This window comes from Zootoca vivipara, chromosome 1 (genome assembly GCF_963506605.1).
Source record: "Zootoca vivipara chromosome 1, rZooViv1.1, whole genome shotgun sequence".
Taxonomy (NCBI): domain Eukaryota; kingdom Metazoa; phylum Chordata; class Lepidosauria; order Squamata; family Lacertidae; genus Zootoca; species Zootoca vivipara.
Window position 1 is genome coordinate 93,167,030 of NC_083276.1, and position 22,372 is coordinate 93,189,401.

The following is a 22,372-nucleotide window of genomic DNA, read 5'->3' on the forward strand; positions in this document are numbered from 1 at the left end:
TCTGAAAAAAGCTTTAGTGTGCCAGCATGTTTTCTGGAACTCGGCCTTTCATTGCATTGTTTTTCTGCATGCTAAAAACCATTTTGCTCGCACAAGCCTACCTAGACATGTGATTTTATTACATACATTTGCTTTTGAATCTGACCGCTAATCTCAATGGGTCTCAAAGACTGGGTGTACGAACAGCCCCTCTTTCTGCTCTTGGCTGTTCCAGGAGTTCCTGATAATTTTGAGGCTAAGAAAAGTCTACACAGGTGAATGGGGTGTTAGGGGAGGGGTAGTACCTCAGGTGGGGGACACGTCATGCACCTTCTGGGGTAGTTTGTCCACCTTTGGTCCCCCACCCAGCTCTCACCTGTGGCTTCTACAAGTTATCAGCATGCGACAGCGGCCACACTCCGGGAAATGGCTTTGACTAGCCAGCTAAACCAGGTGAGGGTAGCCAATGGATCTCAAACCCTCAGTGAGTTAGGGACTTCTCCTACATGTGAAGACAGGCTCCGGCAAATTGAGCGGACGAGGCCAATAGTGGGTCCAAAGATGATCTTCTTCTTCTTTGGCGATCACTCGTAGCCGAGTAAGACTGTCTTCCACAAACACGGTTTTAACAATGGGTCCGCAAGTGACTGTGGAGGCCAATTCTGGATCCACACGTCCTTCCACAGTGGGGACATTGGTTTCTAGGTGGGAAATAGATCTTTGGACCCCAAATAGTGGGTCCAAAGATCAAGGTGGCAGTTTCTGCACATGCTGTAGAGGGAAGTGAGGGGGCAAATGGGGGTCCTCAACCTAGGTAGCCACGTAGAAGGAAAACTCTGATCGTAAATCTCCACTGCCTTGCGGGATATCTTCAGGAGGAGAAAAGCCTAAGGAGTAATCCCTACCCTAATTCAGAGTGGAGTCTCTAAGATAGTTCTGGACACTCCTGCAGCCAAGCTGGTGCCAAATGTGTTGCTCTGCTTTCCTTTGGGCCACATCAGCAAGACCAAGAGAGGGGTCTTACCAGCTGGGCAGCCCAGGACCTCCATACACACTGCCCAGGCTTGCACCCCAGGGAGGTCACTTTGGGGCTTCTAAAACAATGGCTTGACTTTACCCCTGGAGGCACACTCCATTGTCTCTTGAGAAGGAAGGATGCCAACACACGTGAAGTTGAAAATATGCAACGATAATGACGGTTCTAAAATTGATGTACTTTTTAATATACTGGTATATATTTTTTAAAAACCCCTTGGTGTGTAATGTAGCAGTTTTCCTCAATTGTCGCCAGCTCTGAATATCCAGCTGCTTAGGGTCACCCTGGTGACTGTATCTGTGGACCCCCTGTTTCCATGGAAGACTGAGGTCATGTCCACATATTGCAACGAGGCAGCAGCCCACAGCATAAAACTGCAGGAAATTAAAAATGCAACTCCAGCATGAAATAATGGAAATTAAACCTTTGCACCCTCATTCAGCTGACTGGAAAATTTAATCAAGAGGCACATGTGGCCAATAATCAATAGCAAATATTATTATTTGTACAGCTACGTTAGGTGGGTTATCTAGCAAAACCTGATTGAATTTGTAGCACTGGCTTCAGAAACATACTTTAACAATGAATCACACTATATAAACAATAACACTTTCACAGCAGGGGGACACTGAATACCCTCTATCCACACAGGTAAACTGGGAAGATTGCCCAGCAGTGAAGAAAACAGAACAAGGTTATGGACTTATGTTCTAATACTTCAGCAGTGAAGAAAGCCTGAGGCTTTTTTTTTTAAAAAAAAAAGGGGGGGGAAGCTATTGCTTAAAAAGTGCTGGCAATGGCAATTTTGCATTAAAAGGTCCCAGTTTCAATCCTGTGTTTCCTAGTAGGGCTGGGAAAGACCTGTTTGAAATCCTGGAGAGCTAATTGTCAGTCAGTGTAAAACAACACTGAGCTACCGGGTAGATGGGTCAATAGTTTGACTTCATAAAAAGCAACAGGTCTGGAACCAACGGATGGCAGGCCTGGGCCCTGGCCAAGTACCCCAGGGGCTTGGAAAAGCCACTCTCCTGGGGCTCCAGATGCTTTTCAGAAGCAAGGCTGGGCTCTACCCTGGTTGGGGTGTGTGTGTGGAAAGCCCACTAACAGCACAGCCCTCCAAAGTCTGGTGGTGTTAGGCAACTTCCTTAAGTTCCATTGGTCCACCTATAATTCTCTGCCACTCTTGTCTAGTCTGCCTGGCAGCATCTCAAGAGCTGCTGGGGCTAAACCAGGAACATTTTCCAGCTTTAGTGGATGTACCCTGTACATTAACTTTTTTTGTTTTGTTATTATAAATGAATGTTGCTCTCTCTCAGATTTTAGATCTATTTTCAGAAGGCGCGTCAGTTACTCCCCACAATCTCATAAAGCCTAATTACAGCCATACCTCGGTTTAAGTACGCTTCGGTTTGAGTACTTTTAGTTTAAGTACTCCGCGGACCCGTCTGGAACGGATTAATCCACTTTCCATTACTTTCAATGGGAAAGTTCACTTCAGGTTAAGTACGCTTCAGGTTAAGAACAGACTTCCGGAACCAATTGTGTACTTAAACCGAGGTACCACTGTCATTTAAGAGGCTGGCAATATATATTGCACTAAACAAGGATACTGATGTTAAGCAACATGGCGTTTCCCCACAGACATCAGCTTATGAAAATCTTAAGCATTTTCCCAATTTCCCAATTAATAAAGCCCATAAATCACCACTTCTTATGTAACTGGGGGTGTCAGTGATAAAGGATAGCTTAGAATTTTATGTATTTTACACTAGGTGATAAAACGTCTACATGAAACCGGGCCGGACCAGAGAACAATGCAGAGAAAAACAACTGCTTGCCAAATTAATCCAATTAAAAACTAGGGGGAAATGAGGCAAATTTGTTTTGTTGTATTTAATACTAGAAAACTTATTTACAGACATTAGTTTACATGACATTTCCTCAGGCTAAGTTCTTGTTTCCAACCAAACTTTTTATTTAACGCTGTCTGTCACTGAGACAGCTCCTGAAATGCAACCAGACCGCTCCTTGATAGGCCCATGACAGGGCCGATGTGATAATTCGCTTTCAATCCCCTTCACTGTGCTGTCTCATTATGCCTAATCTACTTACCTGCAACATCCTGAGGGGAAACAGTGACCCTTTGAATCAAGAAAGTCAAATAGTCCAGGCTAGAGTCTGAGGTTCATAATTGTTGTAATTCCACAATTAAACAGAAGGCAATGAACTCAAATATAGAGCGTATCAGTTTTTTCTACCTTTTATCAGAAAGCAATTAATGCTGTCACACAAGATACACAACACTGTGCTCTTTCTCTCTGTGTATGCACAGGTGGCTAAGCTGTGGACCAAACATGTATATGGCAAAATATATATACATAGCAACATGGTTGTCAAAGAATCTAGACACAGGGTTTCTCAGAAACAGCACTGTCTAAAGATGGGAGGGCATCCCACCACTGATATTAACTGTTCACCTGGTGTTTCCCCCTCAACCTTTCTCTCTGTTAGTGTGTGAAGCTTCTCTTGCAAGCCAGCTGATACATAATACAGCCCATTTTCTGCAGCACCTGATGTATAGGTATGGAGGGGAAATGAAACATATTAGACTTCCAATTCATGTGGCATATAATTTGCAATGTTCAGGGTCCTCACGTGAAAATATAACAGTGTGTAGAGCTTTTATTTTCGCAAGAAGCTATGCTACATAAAAAAATGTAGAAAGTCTGGCTGATGCATGAAACTATTTCAGCCTAGTATTTAGTTGAGGCTTAGCTGCTTCTGAATGGCCTTGTCTCTCAGTTTCTCCATAGATTCACCTATCTTTTGTCCAAAAACGTTGTTCTGAGATTGAATATACCAGTCCACAATGTCTCTTATATCTCTGGAAAAAGGATAAGAGGAAAAAGTTCAGGACATGAAACAAAGAGAACTAGACTGTTCCTGGAGCAGCCAGAGCTAGCACTGACCAGAAGTAGCTAACATTTGGCAGAGCATATTCAAACGATTGGGAGGAGAGGAACCTGTTCGGAAGTTAAACGTCTGGACTACCATACTCAGAAGTCTATCATATATAATGGCCCATATTCTGAGTGTGTCCATCACACAAGCCAAACATATCCAAATTTTGGTATACATACAGAAAATCCAAGGGCTACTGAAACCGATGGAATATATTCTACCAACACCACTTCCTTTTCCATTTATTGAATTTATATACACCACCCTATACCCGGAGGTCTCAGGGCAGTTCAGACATTATATACTTGATTATATTGTTAGAAACTATGTATTGTATTTATAACTCCTCTCATAGATAATATATACATATCCAGTACATGTGGACATGTATACTGACTGTAATCTTATTTATAATTCATGAAATTGTAAATCCTGTTGTTTATTCTTATGATAATATTTCATATTGTGGCTTAAAAACCAAGAGCCAGATTGCACAAAACAAATACTGTGGACAAAATTATATTATACCAAGACTGCAAGAAGAGCTGTGTAATGTTATATACCCTTTCCTAATTTATTTCCCCCAATAAAGCATATATATATATATATATATATATATATATATATATATATATGAATTCCACCATGCCCCATCTTGCCCTCAAATCTTCCATCTAATCTCCTTTAAAGGAGCTTGGTTCCTATATGGAGCCCACAGAATAATGGCCATTTGGTAGCCTTTTTGTATCCATCAATAGGGAACCATTACAGTTTCTGCTTAACTATAACAGCAAAGCAATACAATGCCTATTCAAATTCACATTGTTCACTTACCTGGATACAGGTGCAGTAGTCACAGATGTGCAGGAGGCAGCTTTAAACTCTGTATTTATTTCACTAGAAAGAGAAAGTAGTTCTTAACTATTGCAAGGATCATATAAGCCTTCAGAAGTGAATCTCAGTTGCGTACAATAGGAGTAAGAGCAAATGGTATGTTTAATGCAGGAATGCATTTAGCATGCCTGTTTTTTCTTAGTAGCAGTTGTAAGGTAAAGGACCCCTGGATGGTTAAGTGCAGTCAAAGCTGACTATGGGGTGCGGCACTCATTTTGCTTTTCAGGCCAAGGGAGCCAGCATTTGACCACAGACAACTTTCCGAGTCATGTGGCCAGCATGACTATACCGCTTCTGGCACAATGAGATACCGTGACGAGTGCCTGAGTGCACGGAAACGCCGTTTAGTAGCAGTGGGGTGTGTGGGTGTGTGTCAGGACCATGGCATGCAAGGAGGGAAGGGTCCCCATCCTGTGTTCCCAGTGAAAATCCTCCTGCTTCGAAGCTGCCATTTCCCCTGGGAGGGAAAGTATTACTGCTACTGATGGCTATGATAACTTATTCCAGTATAAACAACAGCATAGGGTGGGATGATTTTAGGGTGGGTGAGCTCCTGTTGTTCGGTCCCAGCTCCTGCCCACCTAGCAGTTCGAAAGCACATCAAAGTGCAAGTAGATAAATAGGGACCGCTCCGGCGGGAAGGTAAACGGCGTTTCCGTGCGCTGCTCTGGTTTGCCAGAAGCAGCTTTGTCATGCTGGCCACATGACCCAGAAGCTTTCTGCGGACAAACACCGGCTCCCTCGGCCTATAGAGCGAGATGAGCGCCGCATCCCCAGAGTTGGACACGACTGGACCTGATGGTCAGGGGCCCCTTTAGTATGGCTCTGATCCCCCCCCAAAGCTGGTTTTATTTAAACATACAAGTTAAATGTATGGGCCCAATGCTGATCTTCCATGGTTTCTTTCTTTTTTTTAAAGGACATTAAATGATTTCATGCATTTAACACACTTTATCTCTACTCTAGCCCTTAAATAGGATTGCAGACTACATCTTCATACACTAACTCAGATTAATAAAGCTAATTAGATAGATACACACTCCAAGGGCCATTCTCACCATCATCTTTGCTTCTCTATATGCTTGGACTTAAGAACATATCAGCTTAATTAGGGGTTTATTGCTTCACTACAGAAATCCAAGCAAGCTTGAACTGAACTCAGGCGCAGTAACAGGCTTCCAAAGTACAAACGATTATTTTTTAAAGCAGAACAGTTCTGCACAACCTGAATGTTTGCCTTCCCCGCAAACTGTCAGTCCAATTAAATCTCAGTTTCGATCTCATCTGTTATTTCTTTACAAGGAACGGCAAAAGAAATAAACAAATCAAAATAATTGTGCATTAGGAACTGTGCTGTATTATTCAGGGGTGGCTAAAGATGACACCCCAATGATATTCATCTGCTTATAGAGGGGAACAACAGCCGGATTTCACTTAGATAGGGTTGCCATATTTCAAAAAATCCAGGCACAGGTTTTTTTTGGGGGGGGGCAAGTTGTTGGTTGTTGAACTTTTTTTTGCAAAATCTAAAAGAATAATGTGCCTTTTTGAACTATTTTTGATGAAATTCGCCAAAATCTACACTACCGACAAGGGCTGCCATACGTTCTTAACTGCTGTGTGACCTTTTGTTGTAGGGATGTGTGGGATTCCTAGTTCCCATCAGCCCCACCTAGTATGACCCATGGTCAGGAATAGTGGGAGAGTCATGGTCCAATATCATCTTAGGCCAGGTGGTTCCCTCCCCTTCCCTCTAATGGAAACAGGCTTACCTTCCATACTTTTGTGATCTGTTCTCATCAGATGAGAGCTCAGTCTGTGGAAATTCAGCTTTTACCATCTCTGGTATAAGCAACACTGGAGACTCCACGTCAGCCACCCTGAAGATGAAGTTGACAGCTATTTCATTGTTAAAGTTGTTTGAGGGTATGTCTACTCAAAAGCAGGTTCTATTTAATTCAGTGGGGCCGTGAAGGCAGGGTGGCGCTGCGACCTAGGCTTCCCAATGATGTCGCTTTTGCTTACTGAGAGGGGGAAGGGTGAGCCATGGGGAGCTGAGTGGGGTGTGTGGGCACAGCAGCATTGGATTGACTCTGCCGCCATCCGCAGAGATGATCACCCATCACCACTCCACTGATCTTGCTGCTCCCAGGTTTAAGTGGACTTAGGATTGTAGCTTAACTTGTCATTTTCAGCCTTTAGGAACAAAAGCATCACGCATACAAGAGCAATCTTACACGTTTGCGATCAAATCCCAGTGCTTGAAACACAGCAAAATTGTTTCAAAAGAACAGTGCAGAGGAAACTTACTCATCAATTACACTTTCCTTATCATGCTCCGGTAACTCATGCAGTATTGGAGGTACAGCTTTTGGAATCATGACTTCATTGTAGGGATCAATGCTGCAGAAGACAGAACCACAGCGATGCATGTAGGAGAGAATGGGAGAAACACAATCTACATCCTCTCCATAATGTTATCTTTTCATAGATAACGATATCAATTCCTTTCAAAGGAAAAATAAGTGTGTGTGTGTTGTCTACATTAACTGTTGGGTCTTTTAAGTTATTTTTATTAGTTATTCTTGAAAATGTTATAAAAGATACAAGAGCAAACACAATATCAAACCCATGCTATGACCCTCCCTATCTTCATCATAATCTTTAAACACATAAAACTGGGTCTGACCTTACGGGTCACAGAAAACTTTTGAGGGGATGGACAAAAACACTCTGCCAACGGTGTGGGTGGAAAGTGGTGGAACAGCAGTAATCCACTGAAAAAACCAGAAATGTGTGGAATGTGCACAGAAAAATCAGATCAAAATGAGCCATTTGCAATGTAAGAGTGTTGCTCAGAAAGAGATCCACCTAAGCAGGCGATAAAACAGCGGCTACAAACTGCTGAGGTAAGTTCTTCCTTTGAACAACTCTAGCAGCCAACTTCCCCTTCCCTCAACTCCTAACTGAGGAGTAATTTAGGCTTAGTCTGACCTCTACTGACCACATGCAATGCCATATGCGCAAATCAAGCATTTCACTTTGATATTAATAAGCCTAGGATAAATAAATAGCTAGCTAGCTGCCGGATGAGCACTCATCGTTGGCTCTTCTGATCTGACCAAAGTACAGAGCAATTGTCAGGGACCATCTGGCTGTTGTTCTTCGCACCGTTTTTCATCTGAAGAATGGGATACGAATGCTTTGAAATAAGTTAATAGTAAACTGTAAGTGAACTAGCCTATAAGTAGCCTGTCAGGAAGCCTATGCTTTCAGTCTTGTGACATTTCCTGGGTTGTTTTGGGTATACACAATTGAGGTGCAATTAACTTAATTAGGTGCTTCAATGAAAGCACTCATTCTTTCTTACCAGAATGGCATTGCTATGTTGTTCAAGACAGGTACATTAGTTAAAGTTGACTGGATAACTGATGGGAATTTTCTCCAGGTGGTTAGGCCGTAAATCACTTCCTGAAAAGACCACATGTCAGAAAATTCTGCTAGCAATCTTAGCCAGTAAAAGAAGACAAGATCCCATGTCTTGGATCCCCAGTGACTTCAACAGCCCTTACCCTGTGATGAAGGAACTTCTTCTGTGTCACCGGTATGCAGGATTTTGGTGGGAACTGCTTGGTAAGTTCATACTTCGGAACGGGGCAAATATGATATTCAATGCTGCTTTCTGCGTAGGGAAATGGCTGCTTGAACTCACACAGTCCTGGGCTAGGATTCTGAAAAGGAAACAAAGGGTGACACTGAAACAAGAGCCACAGACCACACCCCCAGTTCTTGCTTCCTTTGAAGACAGACAACCAATAAGGAGCCAGGAAACTGAATAGCCAAGCCATTCAGGATGTGGCCCTGAAGCCTGCCCTTTTTACTTACGAAAATTTGAAGTGGATGATCGGTTGGAGGATGAAGCAAAGTTTCGGGAGCTCTGAGGTTTAGCAGGGTGGTGTCTAGTTCATCTTCTTGTTCCTGGAGTTTTTCCTCTGAAGCCGGTATTACTGGGATCAACTCTTCCTGATAAAAAGGCAGAAAGTAAATGTTCTGAAAGGGTGTCTTTCTGTTAGTTAGGTTTTTTTTTTAAAAAAAAGTATTTATTAAACCACCAAATGCTAAGAATGACATGAGAAAAGGGGGGGGGGAAGCAACACTGGAGTGGTTTTGTTACCTCTGCACCGGTCCTCAGAATTTGGGAATATTTTGGAACTTTGTAACTGGTTGCCGCATGGTGCACACAGAATGGCTGATATGCCATGAGGGTGAAATGCTGAGGGACCTTTGGACAAAAGAAAAAGGAATTGAAATACAATAGAAAACCCTAATAATCCAATGAAAACTACCTAAAATGAATTAACAAGGGAATATCATATTCATCGTAATTCATGTGCCTTCCCATGACGCTGTGTAGAGGAAACACTTCACATGGCAGGCATTTCAGGATCAGGATCCCTCTCTATTGACCTAGTTCTTCAATTTTTAAAAATAATAATCGGAAAACTTAGAAATGAAACACTGCCACCTGTTCCCTCTTGATCATGCCTTGCCTAATATCTAGCATAAAGCAAAAAACAGTACATGACTTAGCAGCCACCTAACCTTTAGTTCATAGAAGTGGTGAAGTTGTTTAATCTTAACATTTGCAGACCTGAGAGGAACTAAACCGAGAGCTTCAGGTGCCTGGAGAAAAATATCAAAACAGTATGTAAGATGGTATCAAATTTCCAATAGGGCTATCTGCCATTTTTTATTATACTAGAAACCGAGAGTTCTTAAATTAATGTCTTCCAGCATTCCACCATGTGGCCTGAGCCACCACTAAGAAGTGAGCAACTCGTTCTTGATTCTTATTGTTGTGATCCTCAGCCAAGAGGAGAATTAATAATGCTAACTGTGGAAACAACGGGATTGCCTGAGCAGTTTAGGCAAAGTCCCATAACGTGAAATTATAAACCCCAGGCAGTCCCACTACACAGGTCAGTAGGTGCCTACAACTTGGCACCCCTTCCAACAACAGCAGAAATGGAACCTTAGACCAGTGCCTCCTCCAGATTTCTTCAATTGAAATTTCCAAATTCTGATTCCACCAGACCTTCTGAGGCAGATTATTGTGAAAAGTAACCTCAAGTACTGAATTGTACCTTCCACTATCAATCTTTCAAATGGGAAAATTTGTCTTTTCTTTTCTTTTTATTAAAAAACAACAACAAATAAATATTGTTATTAGTTTTCAATTTATGTAACAACAATATTTTCTAATGATTGGACTGGGGAGGAAATATTATAATTGGCATCCAGGTAACAACAGGATGCTTTTTAATTGGAATCGATAGGCTTGAGAACGCCAGTTTTGTAGCCACAGGAAGGGGCTGCCCAACCGAATGAAAGGAGCACTACACTCTCCTTTAATCCACCAGCCATTGCTAACGTCACAGAGGCACCTACCAGCTCATCAGCCCGAGATGAACTGTAAGTGGGGAATTCAGAAGGCAGCAGGCGATCTTCCGTGAGGACACAAGGCACTCTTCCATCATCACTGATTGCTAGTGTGCTGGTCGTTTCGGAACTGCTGCTTTCTGTTGAACCAGGACAGAAATGTACAAACGCTAAGGTTGAGTTAAGAGTGGGTGACAGATATGCCTTTTGATCAACAGAAACAGTGGGAAACATTTGTCCCTTCGCTGCTCATTTTGACCCTGGGACCTGGAAGATGATGGCAGAAGGTGTCCCCACTTCCCAAAGTATTCCACATGCTTTCTTCTGCCATTCTGCCTAAATGGTAGCCATTGTCTTTTATGGTACAAAGCAAATGGTATGACATTCCTGTTTCTTGTTTTTACAGTACTTGTGATGTGTGGTCCACTCACAGAGGACAAGAGAAAAAAGCATAGTGGAAGCGCAGGGCCGCACTACAAAACCCATCTTGGTACGGAGGAATTTTTCTAGCTGTTCCTTTATTCATTCATTTTTAGCACACGAGGCTGCGCATCACAGCAGTGTGTCATGGCATCCTCTCTAATCATTGTTCACAACGTGACATGAAAACAAATATTAAAAAACAGGTTTCTAAATCAGAGGGCTTACCTGGGAATGCTTCTTCCTCTAATTGGTTTCTAATATTTTTTAATACTCCACGCCACACACTTAGCACACGATTGAGCCGGCCATGAACCACGATCTAGGAGAATCATTTAGGATATTATTCAGTCCATTTTCTATGTGGCATGTGTCTTCCAAAACTTTTCTGGAATCTCTATGTACATAAGTCTGGAAACTGCCAAATTGTTTTGTTTTTAAGCCTCAGGGTTTTTTAAACCTTACAGCTGTGCAACAAACTTGGAAAATATATGCACAAGGAGTGCATGTGGCCCTTTAAAAACTAATTTGAATTCGTAAAAGAAGGCACAAAAAAATTATAAAGCCTTTAAAGCTGCATACAGCTAACTATTTGAGGCACCGATTAACATAGTTATGGAACCTTAAAAGTGTAGGAATGTTTGTTGTTGTTCTTGGGAAGCTGGAAGGTGAGGCATCCAATGGCCTGGTGTAATTGCTGCAGTGCATCTACCTGTGACTTCCACTTTTTCCTATCCATGCAGAATTAGGCTTGGCAGCTGTATGGAATTGGGTGATATCAAAGAGCTGGCATACTGTTTCCTTCTTTGAATGCAAACACTTTAGGCAGTGAAGCCATCATACCCGCAACATAGATTCAATCATAGTTTCACAACAAAGCTGTAACTTTTAAAAAAGAGTTTTAAAACACACTTGCAAATTCAGGAAGGATTTAGGAATGAGCAGCATTCTTGCAGCTGGCAGGTGGCACACCAGTATTTAACTGAGACAATTTGTTTCAGTACCTTTCGAGCAGCTTGTTGGAACCGCCGCAGATTCCAGTGCCTGTGACACCAAGGGTTGTTGAGCAGGAGATCAAAAGTGGGATAGAATTTCGGGGGCTGCAAGGCACACAAAAAGGGAAGAGTTTCAGTCTTAAAGGGTTACAGTTAGGAATAAACGCTTTCAAGCTCTTTATTTAACAGCAGCCTATTTATACTGGTGACAGTATCTGCAATTACACAGAAGTATGACACAGTGACTTCTGCAGAACTAAGGGCTCCTCCAGACCACCTGTTTCTTGAACATTCATCCCAATTTGCTTACATGGAGGTTAGACAGTGGCCGGTCTTTATGGAACATTTGTTCTGATGTTTGCAGGAAGGTTCTATATCTATGAACATTCATATTGATTCGCTTGTGCAGTGGTGATACTCGTTCCCGTTACAGCAGGTTCACAACTTGTGCACATTTAACTTGTGTGCAATCACAGCTTTATGTGCTTGGCGGCAGGCTAACTGGTATCGCACAAATTAAACACATGCAAGGCGGAGAGCTTAAAAGTACTTTCCAGGCTGAGTTTTCCAGGCACAGCAAGAGCTTTTAAGCTTTCAGACTTGCTTACCAGGCTTTGGGAAGGTTTTGCACAGGATCCAGAGGCCTTCACAAGTTCTTGGATGGCTCTGTAAGATCCTGCGCCAGCTCTGGCAGGTAAGATTCAACTATGCACGATTCTGGCTTTACACACCACGCCTCAGAATGTAACCCCTGTGCAGAACATGATCTTACTGTAATCAATTGTTCACGCTTTTCAATAAATTTTCCCATCACTTTCCTAACCACAAAGAGATTAATTTTAAAAGTGGATTTGTTACACCAGTGTTAATTCACTTTAACTGTGCAAACCTAAATTTCCAGCATGTGAGTGAATCCCTCCAGCAAAATACAAACAGCCTGGAGGCAAACTTATTTCCAAGAAGCGCAAGAAGATTACAATAATCAGAACTTCATAGTGACAACTTGTTTCATTTCTTCCTAAGTACATGCCAATCAACTCTGGGGTGCATCTGGCTGAGATTTCTTTTTTAAAATCAACAAATTTCAGGTGGCTATTACACCCCCACACTACTGCTGCAATCTTTGGCTACCCCCCCACAACTGTTCTCCCTACTAAATCTCCAAGTGCTCACCAGACTCTTTCCCCAGTTATTTCCTATTGTCCAGAGACACCAAAGAAAGGAAGTTTCCCAGTTATATTCACAAGGATTTCTTAATGCAAAGGCAAGCTTCCCTTCTGTCTTCTCATCCACCCATTTGACTCTGACACAAAGACATACCTCGCCAATGTCTCGGATGACACGTTTGACTGAGACTTGAACATGCTTCCTTTGAAACTCCTTCTCCTTAATAGGCTCTCCGCTTTTAATCTGCCTCAGCACCATAAACAAAGATATATAAATTACCCACATCAGTACATTGCTGGGATCCTTAATCAAAGTCTTGCATTTAGGGCTCCATAAAATTGTAGCCTTCCAAGGAACTTGCAAAATGTAAGCAGAACTCATTAGTAAGATGAGTTCTGGGTTTGATTCATAGGTTGCCACTGAAGGGGTGGGATGGGATTGTTCTCCAGCTGGGAAGAAGTTGTCTGGAACTCTAAGGGACAAGGTGTTACATTTCCGGATATTACGGACTGTGGTGCATTGCTTTTTGTCATACTTTGCTGTGAACTGTGAACCACTTTTGAGCATAACGTATACAGAAAAGGAGTTTACAAATAAAGTGGATTGTAGCTCAGTGGCAGATCATCTGCCTTGCATGCAGACATTCCCAGGTCCAGCCCTCAGCAGCTCCAGAGAGATCTCCTTAGGAAACCCTTGAGAGCAGCTGCCCTTTAGTGTGGACGATACTGAACTGGATGGACAATGGGTCTGACTCAGTACAAGGCAGATTCCTGTGTCCCTATGACTATTTGTCTACGTTGACTAGGCATGTAAGACTATGACATGCTCCATGACTGATGCCATGGGACCACTGCCCAACCAACAGGGTACATGAAGATATCCCCGAGGAGCTTGTATAGGAGGTGCCTCCCTTCTTCTTCTGTTTCTCCCCCTGCTGTACTTTTTCTTCCTGCTATGCATGGCATGTGAACTCTGAAGACAGGAAACGGGACTGCACAGATTATCAAAAAATAAATAAATTAATGGCAGCAAGGTGCATGCTTTCTCTCAAGTTAAGTCTTCATAAGCCACAATCCTGAACACACCTTGTATACTCTAACAAGATGGAACTATCTGCCTGGGTACATGCATCCCAGCTGTTGCCTCCAATGTACAAACCTGCACAGTTCTTTTATTTATTTATTTTTAATTGTTTTTATTAAGGGTTTTCTTGGTTTACAAAGATAAGAGCAATGTCTCTCTTAACATTTTTACAGCTCAGTTTCGTTTGTTGAGACATTGGTGAGGGGAGGGGAAGGGTAGTAGGTAGAGGGAGGGAAGGAGGGAGGGATGGGGTGGGCTTTTTCTTGTCAGCGATGCTTGCATAGGTTCTCTGTTGTTCGCCTGTTTTCCTTTGATGGTGAGAGATGCTGGGGTTGGCCTAGGATATGGTTGTTCCTTTGTGGTTAGCTGTGGTGGTCTTTGTTTTGTTTGTAAGCCTGCACAGTTCTTTTAAAACAAAAATATGCCCTACCTTGTACAGTTCCACTTCTCTCTGTCGGTCTTCAGAAAATTGCTTTTGAAAAGTTGGAGTAATTGGTTCTTTGCCTAAATGAACCTGCCTGCATTCAAATCAGAGGGGAGAGAACAGTTTTCACTTTAAAGTTCAGCTCAGACAACTATTTACAGTGGTACCTTTGTTTACGAACTTAATCTGTTCTGGAAGTCCGTTCTTAAACCGAAACCGTTCTTAAACCGAGGTGCACTTTCCCTAATGAGGCCTCCTGCCGCCGGTGCCCTTCCACCGTTCAGCTTCCGTTCTTAGATCGAGGTAAAATTCTCAAACCGAGACACTACTTCCAGTTTTGCAGAGTTCTTAAACCGAATAGTTTGTAAACAGGGCTGTTCTTAAACTGAGGTACCACTGTACTAACAAGGCTTTTGCAAGGAGGAAATCAATCCAATGCAAATATTGTGCAGATTTTGTAGATCGCCTGCCTATTGACTTGACATGGGCAAGACACAATTAAACTTGAGCACTTTTAAGACCCAGTAATTTCAATGGAATTTCTACTGTTGAAACCCAGCTAATTTCAAAATGCTTAATTTTGGCTGAATCACTCCCTTCTGTTTTTAAGTACTCTTCTGGTTTATAGCCCTGTGCTTCTTCTTTGTTTCAACCCAAAGACTGCATTTGTATTGGCACATGAATGATTTACAAACCAAGATTCAACAACGAGTTGTGTTGCAGAAAGTGATTCTGCTTATGCCCGACGCCTATCTTTTGCCAGTTCCTCAATAATAATAATAATAATAATAATAATAATAATAATAATGTCTCCCGTTTTTCGCGGGAAACCCCCAGATTTTAATCCATTTCCTGCTGGTCTCCCGAATTGAAAAAAAATCCTGGAAATCCCCCGTATTTCCTACCTGCACGGAAGGCTCCATTTTGGGTGCTGGCGCCGCCCGATTTCCGGTGCCCAGCCATGGGTAGCGTGGCACCGGAAGTCGCTTCTACGCATGTTACGCATGTCCGAAAATGCGTAGAAACAGCTTCCAGTGCCACTCCGCCCATGCCTGGGCACCGAAAATCAGGTAGAGTGGCACCGGAGGTCGCTTCTATGCAACTTCCGGACATGCGTAGAAGCGACTTCCAGTGCCGCTCTGCCCGATTTTCGGTGCCCAGGCATGGGTGGAGCGGCACCGGAAGTAGCTTCTACGCATGTCCGGAAGTTGCATAGAAGCGACTTCCAGTGCCGCGCCGCTGCTGATCCCGCATTTTTCAGCAGGAGACTTGGCAGGTATGGTGCCACTACTGAGAAGGCCCTCTGCCTGGTTCCCTGTAACGTGGCTTCTTGCAGCGAGGGAACCGCCAGAAGGCCCTTGGCACTGGACCTCAGTGTCTGGGCAGAACGATGAGGGGTAGAGATGCTCCTTCAGGTATACTAGACTCTACCTATTGCAGCCCCCTGTGACATATCCCTTACTGTTCCAGAAGGTCTCCCAATATTTGGGGGGGGGGAGAGAGGACTGCACATTGCAAAAGGGGAATTGCTTTTCACTAGCGCAAAACCATCAGTGTCCCAGTAAGTGCTTTGTTCAGTTACTGACCAAGATAAATCACAATCATATAAATTTTCACCAGCTATAAAACTGGGAAGCAAAGGATAAAATTACTTTATCCACTTTTTGCAAAAGATATGTTAGGGGCTGTGAGGGACAGGGGATATCGCGAAGTCCCTCCCCTCCTGAGTTCAAGCCCGTCCCCGAGCAAAGGGGAAAGCAGGGAGAGTTCCGATTCCAGTGGGGAAGCAGGAAGTCGTGTCCGAGGCTCAGGCAAGGTAGAGGAGCCAGGGTCCCAGGTGGGACAGGAAGGGGCAAGCAAGGGGGGAAGACCCATCCCTCCAACTCCAGAATTACGCAGGAAGAGGAGGGGCAAGAGGATGGGTCTGCCAAAGCTTTTGTGTTGGAGAAAGACGCGCCAAAAGCCATTAGGAGGTTCTGAAACCGACTGACAACATCGCTCCGTGTAAATAGCAATGACTTGAGCACTGTAAATACGCAGCACCAATAAAAGAATAAAATGCAGAGCTGCGTAGCGTCGTTACTCTGAAGTAGTCCACTCCGGCCACTGTGACAGCAACCTCCTAATCATTTTTGGGCTACTTCGGAGTTGCCGGGATGAGCGTGTCCGAGGCGGAGAAGTGGCGGCAGATCGCTGAGCAAGCCCAGCTAGAACTGCAACAGCTGTCGCTGCAGGCGCAGGGAGAATTGAAGGCAGCTAAAGAGGAGACTAAGAAGGTCCAGGACGACCGGCTACAACTTGCGGAACAGGTGAGAGAGCTCCAGGAAAAAGAGCAGCATTTAAGGGCGGTGGCGGTAGACCTCCAAAACAAGCTGGATGCAGAGAAAAACAAGGCGGGAGGGGCTCCCCAAGTCCAAGTGCTGCCAGGAAGGAGAGCAGGGACCCTTGTAAGCAAGTTCAATGGAGACCCGAAGGAGTTTCAGGGCTTTGAGACTGAGATCGTGTATGCTCTTGAGCTGCACCAGAATGAGTTCCCCGATGATGAGCACAGAGTAGCGTTTATTGTGGAACATCTCACCGGAGCAGCCAGGGAGTGGCTAAGACCATTAATCGCAACCAAGAATCCTTGCATGAAAAATGTCCAACAATTTCTAGAAGGTTTGAGGACGATGTATTCGTCCGATAGTCATTTGGACCAGACTAAGGAGGAACTGCATAATTTACGCCAAGGAAATATGACAGTTCGCGCATATTGGGCGAAATTCACCATGCTGGTGCACAGACTGGGGTGGGTTTTGGATTCGCCTCCCATGCAAGCTGCGTTTTACTTGGGTTTGAGCGAGGAGGTGAAGGATGAACTCTCGAGAGGTCCAAAGCCCAGTACTATGGATCAGCTGAGCAAAGCAGCTCTGGCGGTGGGGGTGAGGCAGGAATCCCGGTGGAACGACAAGCAAGCGACGCGCGCAAAGCGGGCTTGGTTCCCACGGTCGCAGGAGAAGCCACTCCCTCAACAACCCTTTCAGGCCACGCCTGGAGCCAGCCAGGACCAGGAGCCCATGCAGATTGATAGCGCGCGCGCGCGGGCTTTTCAAACCCCAGCGGCGCCAAGACGCAAGGAGGGAAGGGGCGGGAATTGCTTTCTCTGCAACTCACCCCAGCATCTCGTCAGAGACTGCCCACATCGCAGGGAGTGGCAAGGAAAGGCGGGAACGGTGGTGCCCTCCCCCACTGACGCAGCACCACAGCAGGGAAACGGGAAAGCCTGGCTGCAGGAGACAAGGGGCAGCAGCCAGGCACAGTCAGCAGACAACAGCCCCAGCCCGCCCACCCGCACAGAGAGGTGCAGAGCCAGCCCACCCCTCCCAGAGCAGGAGTGGTTCTAGAAGTGACGCTAACGCTCCCAAATGGCTATCCCCTGACGGTCCTCGCCTTAATTGACAGTGGGGCGTCCGCCAACTTCTTCTCGAGAAGCTTTGCAGAAGAGCACCAAATCCAGCTTTTGCAGTTGGATTTTCCTCTGCACGTAGCAACCATTGACGGCAGGGAGCTGCTGGGCGGGGCCATCACACATCAAACCCCCCCCATGAGAATGACGGTGGGAAGGCACTCAGAGACACTGGCGTTCAACGTCACCACCATCTCAGACCCCCCCATCGTCTTGGGCATGAGCTGGCTGGCGCGCCACGACCCCTCCATCAGTTGGCACCAGAGGTGCATCACGTTTGGGTCAGACTTTTGTCTGGAACATTGCATGCAGCACCAACCAGGGGAGGGGCCTCCGATAGCCACGGTGGCCACCATGCATATCAAAGGGGGTGAGGCAATACCCAAGCAGTACTGGGACCTGCAGGAGGTCTTCAGCGAAGCGGAGTCCGACCACCTACCCCCGCACAGGCCTTTTGACTGCCAGATCAACCTGGTGCCAGGGGCGACGATACCCCCAGCCAAGCTGTACGCCATGTCAGACCAGGAGCTGGAGGATCTGCGCGCTTTCATCGACAAGAACCTCAAGCGGGGGTTCATAAGGGAAAGCAAGGCAGCAGGGGGCAGCCCGGTCTTCTGGGTGGACAAGAAAGACACGCAACAGCGCCGTCTTGTGGTGGACTTTAGACGGCTGAATTCGGTGACAGAGCCCGTGGCTTTCCCCATGCCCAGAGTGGATGATCTCCTGACAGCGGCACGCAGGGGCAAGATTTTCACCAAGCTGGACCTAAGGGGGGCGTACAACTTGATCAGGATCCGGGAAGGAGATGAATGGAAAACCACGATGTTCACGCCTCTGGGCTCTTTTGAATATCTGGTGATGCCCTTCGGTTTGCAAGGGGGCTCAGCATGCTTCCAGGCCTTCATGCACCACGTCCTGGGGTCCCTCCTCTTCAGGAAATGCTTGGTCTTCCTAGATGACATCCTTATCTACTCGAATGACCCAGTGCAGCATGTGAAAGATGTCAGAGAGGTGTTGCAACGCCTGAAGGAGAACCACCTGTATGTGAAGCTGGAGAAGTGCAAGTTTCACACCAAAGAGGTGGACTTCCTGGGCTACAAGCTGTCAGACAAGGGGCTGGCGATGGACAAGGACAAGGTGCAGGCCATCCTGGACTGGCACAGCCCCAGGACGCGCAAAGATGCCCAACGCCTACTAGGCTTCGCTAACTTCTACAGGAAGTTCATCAAGAACTTCTCTCGCGTTACGGCTCCCATCACGGACTGCCTGAGAGGCAAGCAGAAGTTCAAGTGGACACCAGAGGCGCAAGCAGCGTTCGAAAGCCTCAAGAGAGTGTTCGCCTCCGACCAAAACCTGTTCCATGTGGTGCAGGACGCGCCCCTACGCATTGAGACAGATGCTTCTGAAAAAGCTGTGGGCGCAATTTTGTTGCAACTGGACGCCAACAGGGAGTGGAGACCCTGTGCCTTCTTCTCCAGGAAGCTGACACAGCCTGAACGCAACTACACAGTGTTTGATAGGGAACTTCTTGCGATCTACGCTGCGTTCCAGCACTGGCGACACTTCCTGGTGGGCGCGAAGCACCCCATCCAGGTGTGCACAGACCACAAGAACCTGGAGTTCTGGAGAACTGCCAGGGTGCTCAACCAGCGGCAGATACGGTGGGCAGAGTTCTTCTCGAACTTCAACTTCTCCATCCACTACATCCCGGGGGAGCAGAATGTCAGGGCGGATGCCCTCTCCCGCAAGCCAGAGTACATGGAGGAGGAGGCGCCACCAGCCCCAAGGCACATTTTCCCCCCGTCGGCATGGTCCTGCGGAGCAGCTGTGGTGAGCGAGGCAGAACTCACAGCACTGACGGCAGCGGATGAATTTGCCAACCGCATCTTCAGAGAACTGAGAGGGGGGAGGGAGCAGGCAAAAGACTTTGCAGAACGCAGAGGGCTGCTTTTCTACAAGGGTGCGCTGTACCTACCCACCACCCAGCTTCGACGTACGGTCCTCAAGCAGATGCACGACAACCCTACAGCGGGGCATTTTGGAAGGGACAAAACCGCTCACCTAGTCATGAGACACTTCTGGTGGCCAGGGGTGCGGGAAGATGTTCGAGACTATGTAAGGGGCTGTACCACCTGCCAGCGGGCGAAGGTGGTCAGAGCAGCGCCACCAGGGTTGCTGGAGCCCTTAGCCACACCACACAGGCCGTGGGAAGTGGTGTCCATGGACTTCATCACAGATCTGCCTTCGTCCAGGGGTAAGACTGCAGTGTTGGTGGTGGTGGACCTTATGTCCAAAATGTGTCACTTTATACCGTGTGCCAGGGCAGTCTCGGCAGAAGAGACAGCCAAACTGTTTGTTGATCACATTTTCAGACTGCATGGATTACCTTTAAGGGTTATTTCGGATCGTGGCCGCCAATTTGTTTCCAGGTTCTGGCGGCGGCTCATGAACCTCCTGCAGGTGGAGGTCACCTTGTCGACGGCTAGACACCCGCAGACCAACGGACAAGCGGAGAGGGTCAACGCCATTCTGCAGCAGTACCTGAGATGCTACGTCAGCCAGCGGCAAACGGACTGGGTGGATCGCTTGCCACTAGCAGAATTTGCCTACAACAATGCAGTGCACGTCTCCACAGGGGTGTCGCCCTTTAAGGCCAATTACGGGCGCGACCTCAGATCTTTCCCAGAGAGGGAGAGGGAGGAGGAGGAGGAGGAGGGCCCACAGGCTGAGGATTGGGCAGAGGAACTGGAGACGGTGCACCAGCAGCTCAGAGAACACTTGGAGAGGGCCAAGGAAGCGTACAAAAAGGGGGCAGATCGCCACAGGCGACAAGGGGAGGTCATCAGGGTGGGGGACAAGGTGTGGTTGTCCTCGGAGGGCCTTCCCACCAGAGGGAGGTGCAAAAAGCTGGCACCCAAAAGGCTGGGCCCCTTCACGGTCACGCAACAGGTAAACCCGGTGGCATACAGGCTGGCACTGCCAGAGGACATGAGGGTGCATCCAGTGTTTCATAGATCGCTGCTGTCGCCGTACAGGGAAAGCAGCAGGCTCCGAGACAGCGAACAAACCCCCGAGGGAGGGGGGGAGAGGGAAGGCAGGGAGCAACTCAATGAGGCCACGGCCATCCTGGATTCAAGGTGGGGGGTGGGGGGACTGGAGTACCTCATGGCATGGGAGGATGCTCCACCGTCCCAGAATGAATGGGTCCCAGCCACTCAGATACAGGAGGAATTCTTGGTAGAAGAATTTCACGCCCTCTTTCCCCACAGACCCAAGCCCTGGCACATGGAAAGGGAGGGGGAGGAGGAGGAGGCACGGGAGAGCAGCTCACCATGGCGCTGGGAAGCGGAGTTTGAGGAACCAGAGGATGAGGTATGGGTGTCACCGAGATCCACCCAGTCAGAGGAAGGAGCAGATTGGCAGAACGTTTTTACCCCCACCAGCTCTGACGCCACGGACTTTTTGGGATTCCCGTCCGCCCAGGCGGAAGGGGGGGGCTCGCAGGACTGGGGGGAGGTATTCACACCAACGGGCTCGGAGAGCACTGAGTTCTTAGGCTTCCAGTCGTCACCGACACATGGGGGGGGCCTGGGGAGGGGTGAAGGAGAGCTTGGGAGGGGGGTGGATGTGAGGGACAGGGGATATCGCGAAGTCCCTCCCCTCCTGAGTTCAAGCCCGTCCCCGAGCAAAGGGGAAAGCAGGGAGAGTTCCGATTCCAGTGGGGAAGCAGGAAGTCGTGTCCGAGGCTCAGGCAAGGTAGAGGAGCCAGGGTCCCAGGTGGGACAGGAAGGGGCAAGCAAGGGGGGAAGACCCATCCCTCCAACTCCAGAATTACGCAGGAAGAGGAGGGGCAAGAGGATGGGTCTGCCAAAGCTTTTGTGTTGGAGAAAGACGCGCCAAAAGCCATTAGGAGGTTCTGAAACCGACTGACAACATCGCTCCGTGTAAATAGCAATGACTTGAGCACTGTAAATACGCAGCACCAATAAAAGAATAAAATGCAGAGCTGCGTAGCGTCGTTACTCTGAAGTAGTCCACTCCGGCCACTGTGACAGGGGCATATTCAGTTAGTTCTAAATACAATGAGCCGTTATATTTGTTTATTTCTGCTTGCATAATGTGTGAGCGCCACTCACCATTTAAGTTGATTGGTTAGCTCTGCTTGTATGTCCTGCTTGACTTTCAATTCAAAAACAGCTTCTTTCACCTGCCTTGTTCTAGCTCCTCCATCACCTTGCCCTCCTAGGACTGTAGGGCACAATACAAACAGGATGCTCAGGAGACAGAGTAAAATAGCCCTTCCATTATCACCACTGGCTGCAGTTACAAATGGTGAATTATTCCATTTAGTATGGTGTTAAAGAGACTGCAGAATGCTGAAAATGTGTGGATTATATTGCTACCAAGATCTGTTTTACAGGAGGTAGTGTCCTGAGTTTATGATGAAACTTCAGGTGTTATGGGAATAAGACCTCGGCTCTATGAATATTTTTAAATGAGACGTTTCTTGTTTACGTTACATAATTCAA

At 46.5% G+C, this 22,372-nt stretch overlaps 1 protein-coding gene across 5 annotated transcripts in view; it reads right to left on the minus strand.

Annotated features, from left to right (window-relative positions):
• Window positions 1-2,591: 2,591 nt before the first annotated feature.
• Window positions 2,592-22,372, minus strand: part of CFAP221 (cilia and flagella associated protein 221) — a 37,619-nt gene continuing 17,838 nt past the window's right edge. For 3 of the 5 annotated variants that reach the window (XM_060279120.1, XM_035129803.2, XM_060279118.1), the window contains exons 11-25: window positions 21,980-22,091; window positions 14,405-14,492; window positions 13,045-13,134; window positions 11,734-11,829; window positions 10,958-11,051; window positions 10,319-10,449; window positions 9,473-9,553; window positions 9,045-9,152; window positions 8,756-8,893; window positions 8,443-8,601; window positions 8,241-8,341; window positions 7,181-7,273; window positions 6,643-6,750; window positions 4,811-4,873; window positions 2,592-3,899 (exon numbers count right to left, since the gene is read on the minus strand). In XM_060279120.1, the coding sequence (XP_060135103.1) occupies window positions 3,776-3,899; window positions 4,811-4,873; window positions 6,643-6,750; window positions 7,181-7,273; window positions 8,241-8,341; window positions 8,443-8,601; window positions 8,756-8,893; window positions 9,045-9,152; window positions 9,473-9,553; window positions 10,319-10,449; window positions 10,958-11,051; window positions 11,734-11,829; window positions 13,045-13,134; window positions 14,405-14,492; window positions 21,980-22,091 (1,586 nt within the window). In that variant the 3' untranslated portion in view covers window positions 2,592-3,775. Of the gene's footprint in view, window positions 3,900-4,810; window positions 4,874-6,642; window positions 6,751-7,180; window positions 7,274-8,240; window positions 8,342-8,442; window positions 8,602-8,755; window positions 8,894-9,044; window positions 9,153-9,472; window positions 9,554-10,318; window positions 10,450-10,957; window positions 11,052-11,733; window positions 11,830-13,044; window positions 13,135-14,404; window positions 14,493-21,979; window positions 22,092-22,372 lie in introns of those variants that run through there. The other 2 variants (XM_060279123.1, XR_009558212.1) reach the window with 2 other exon arrangements.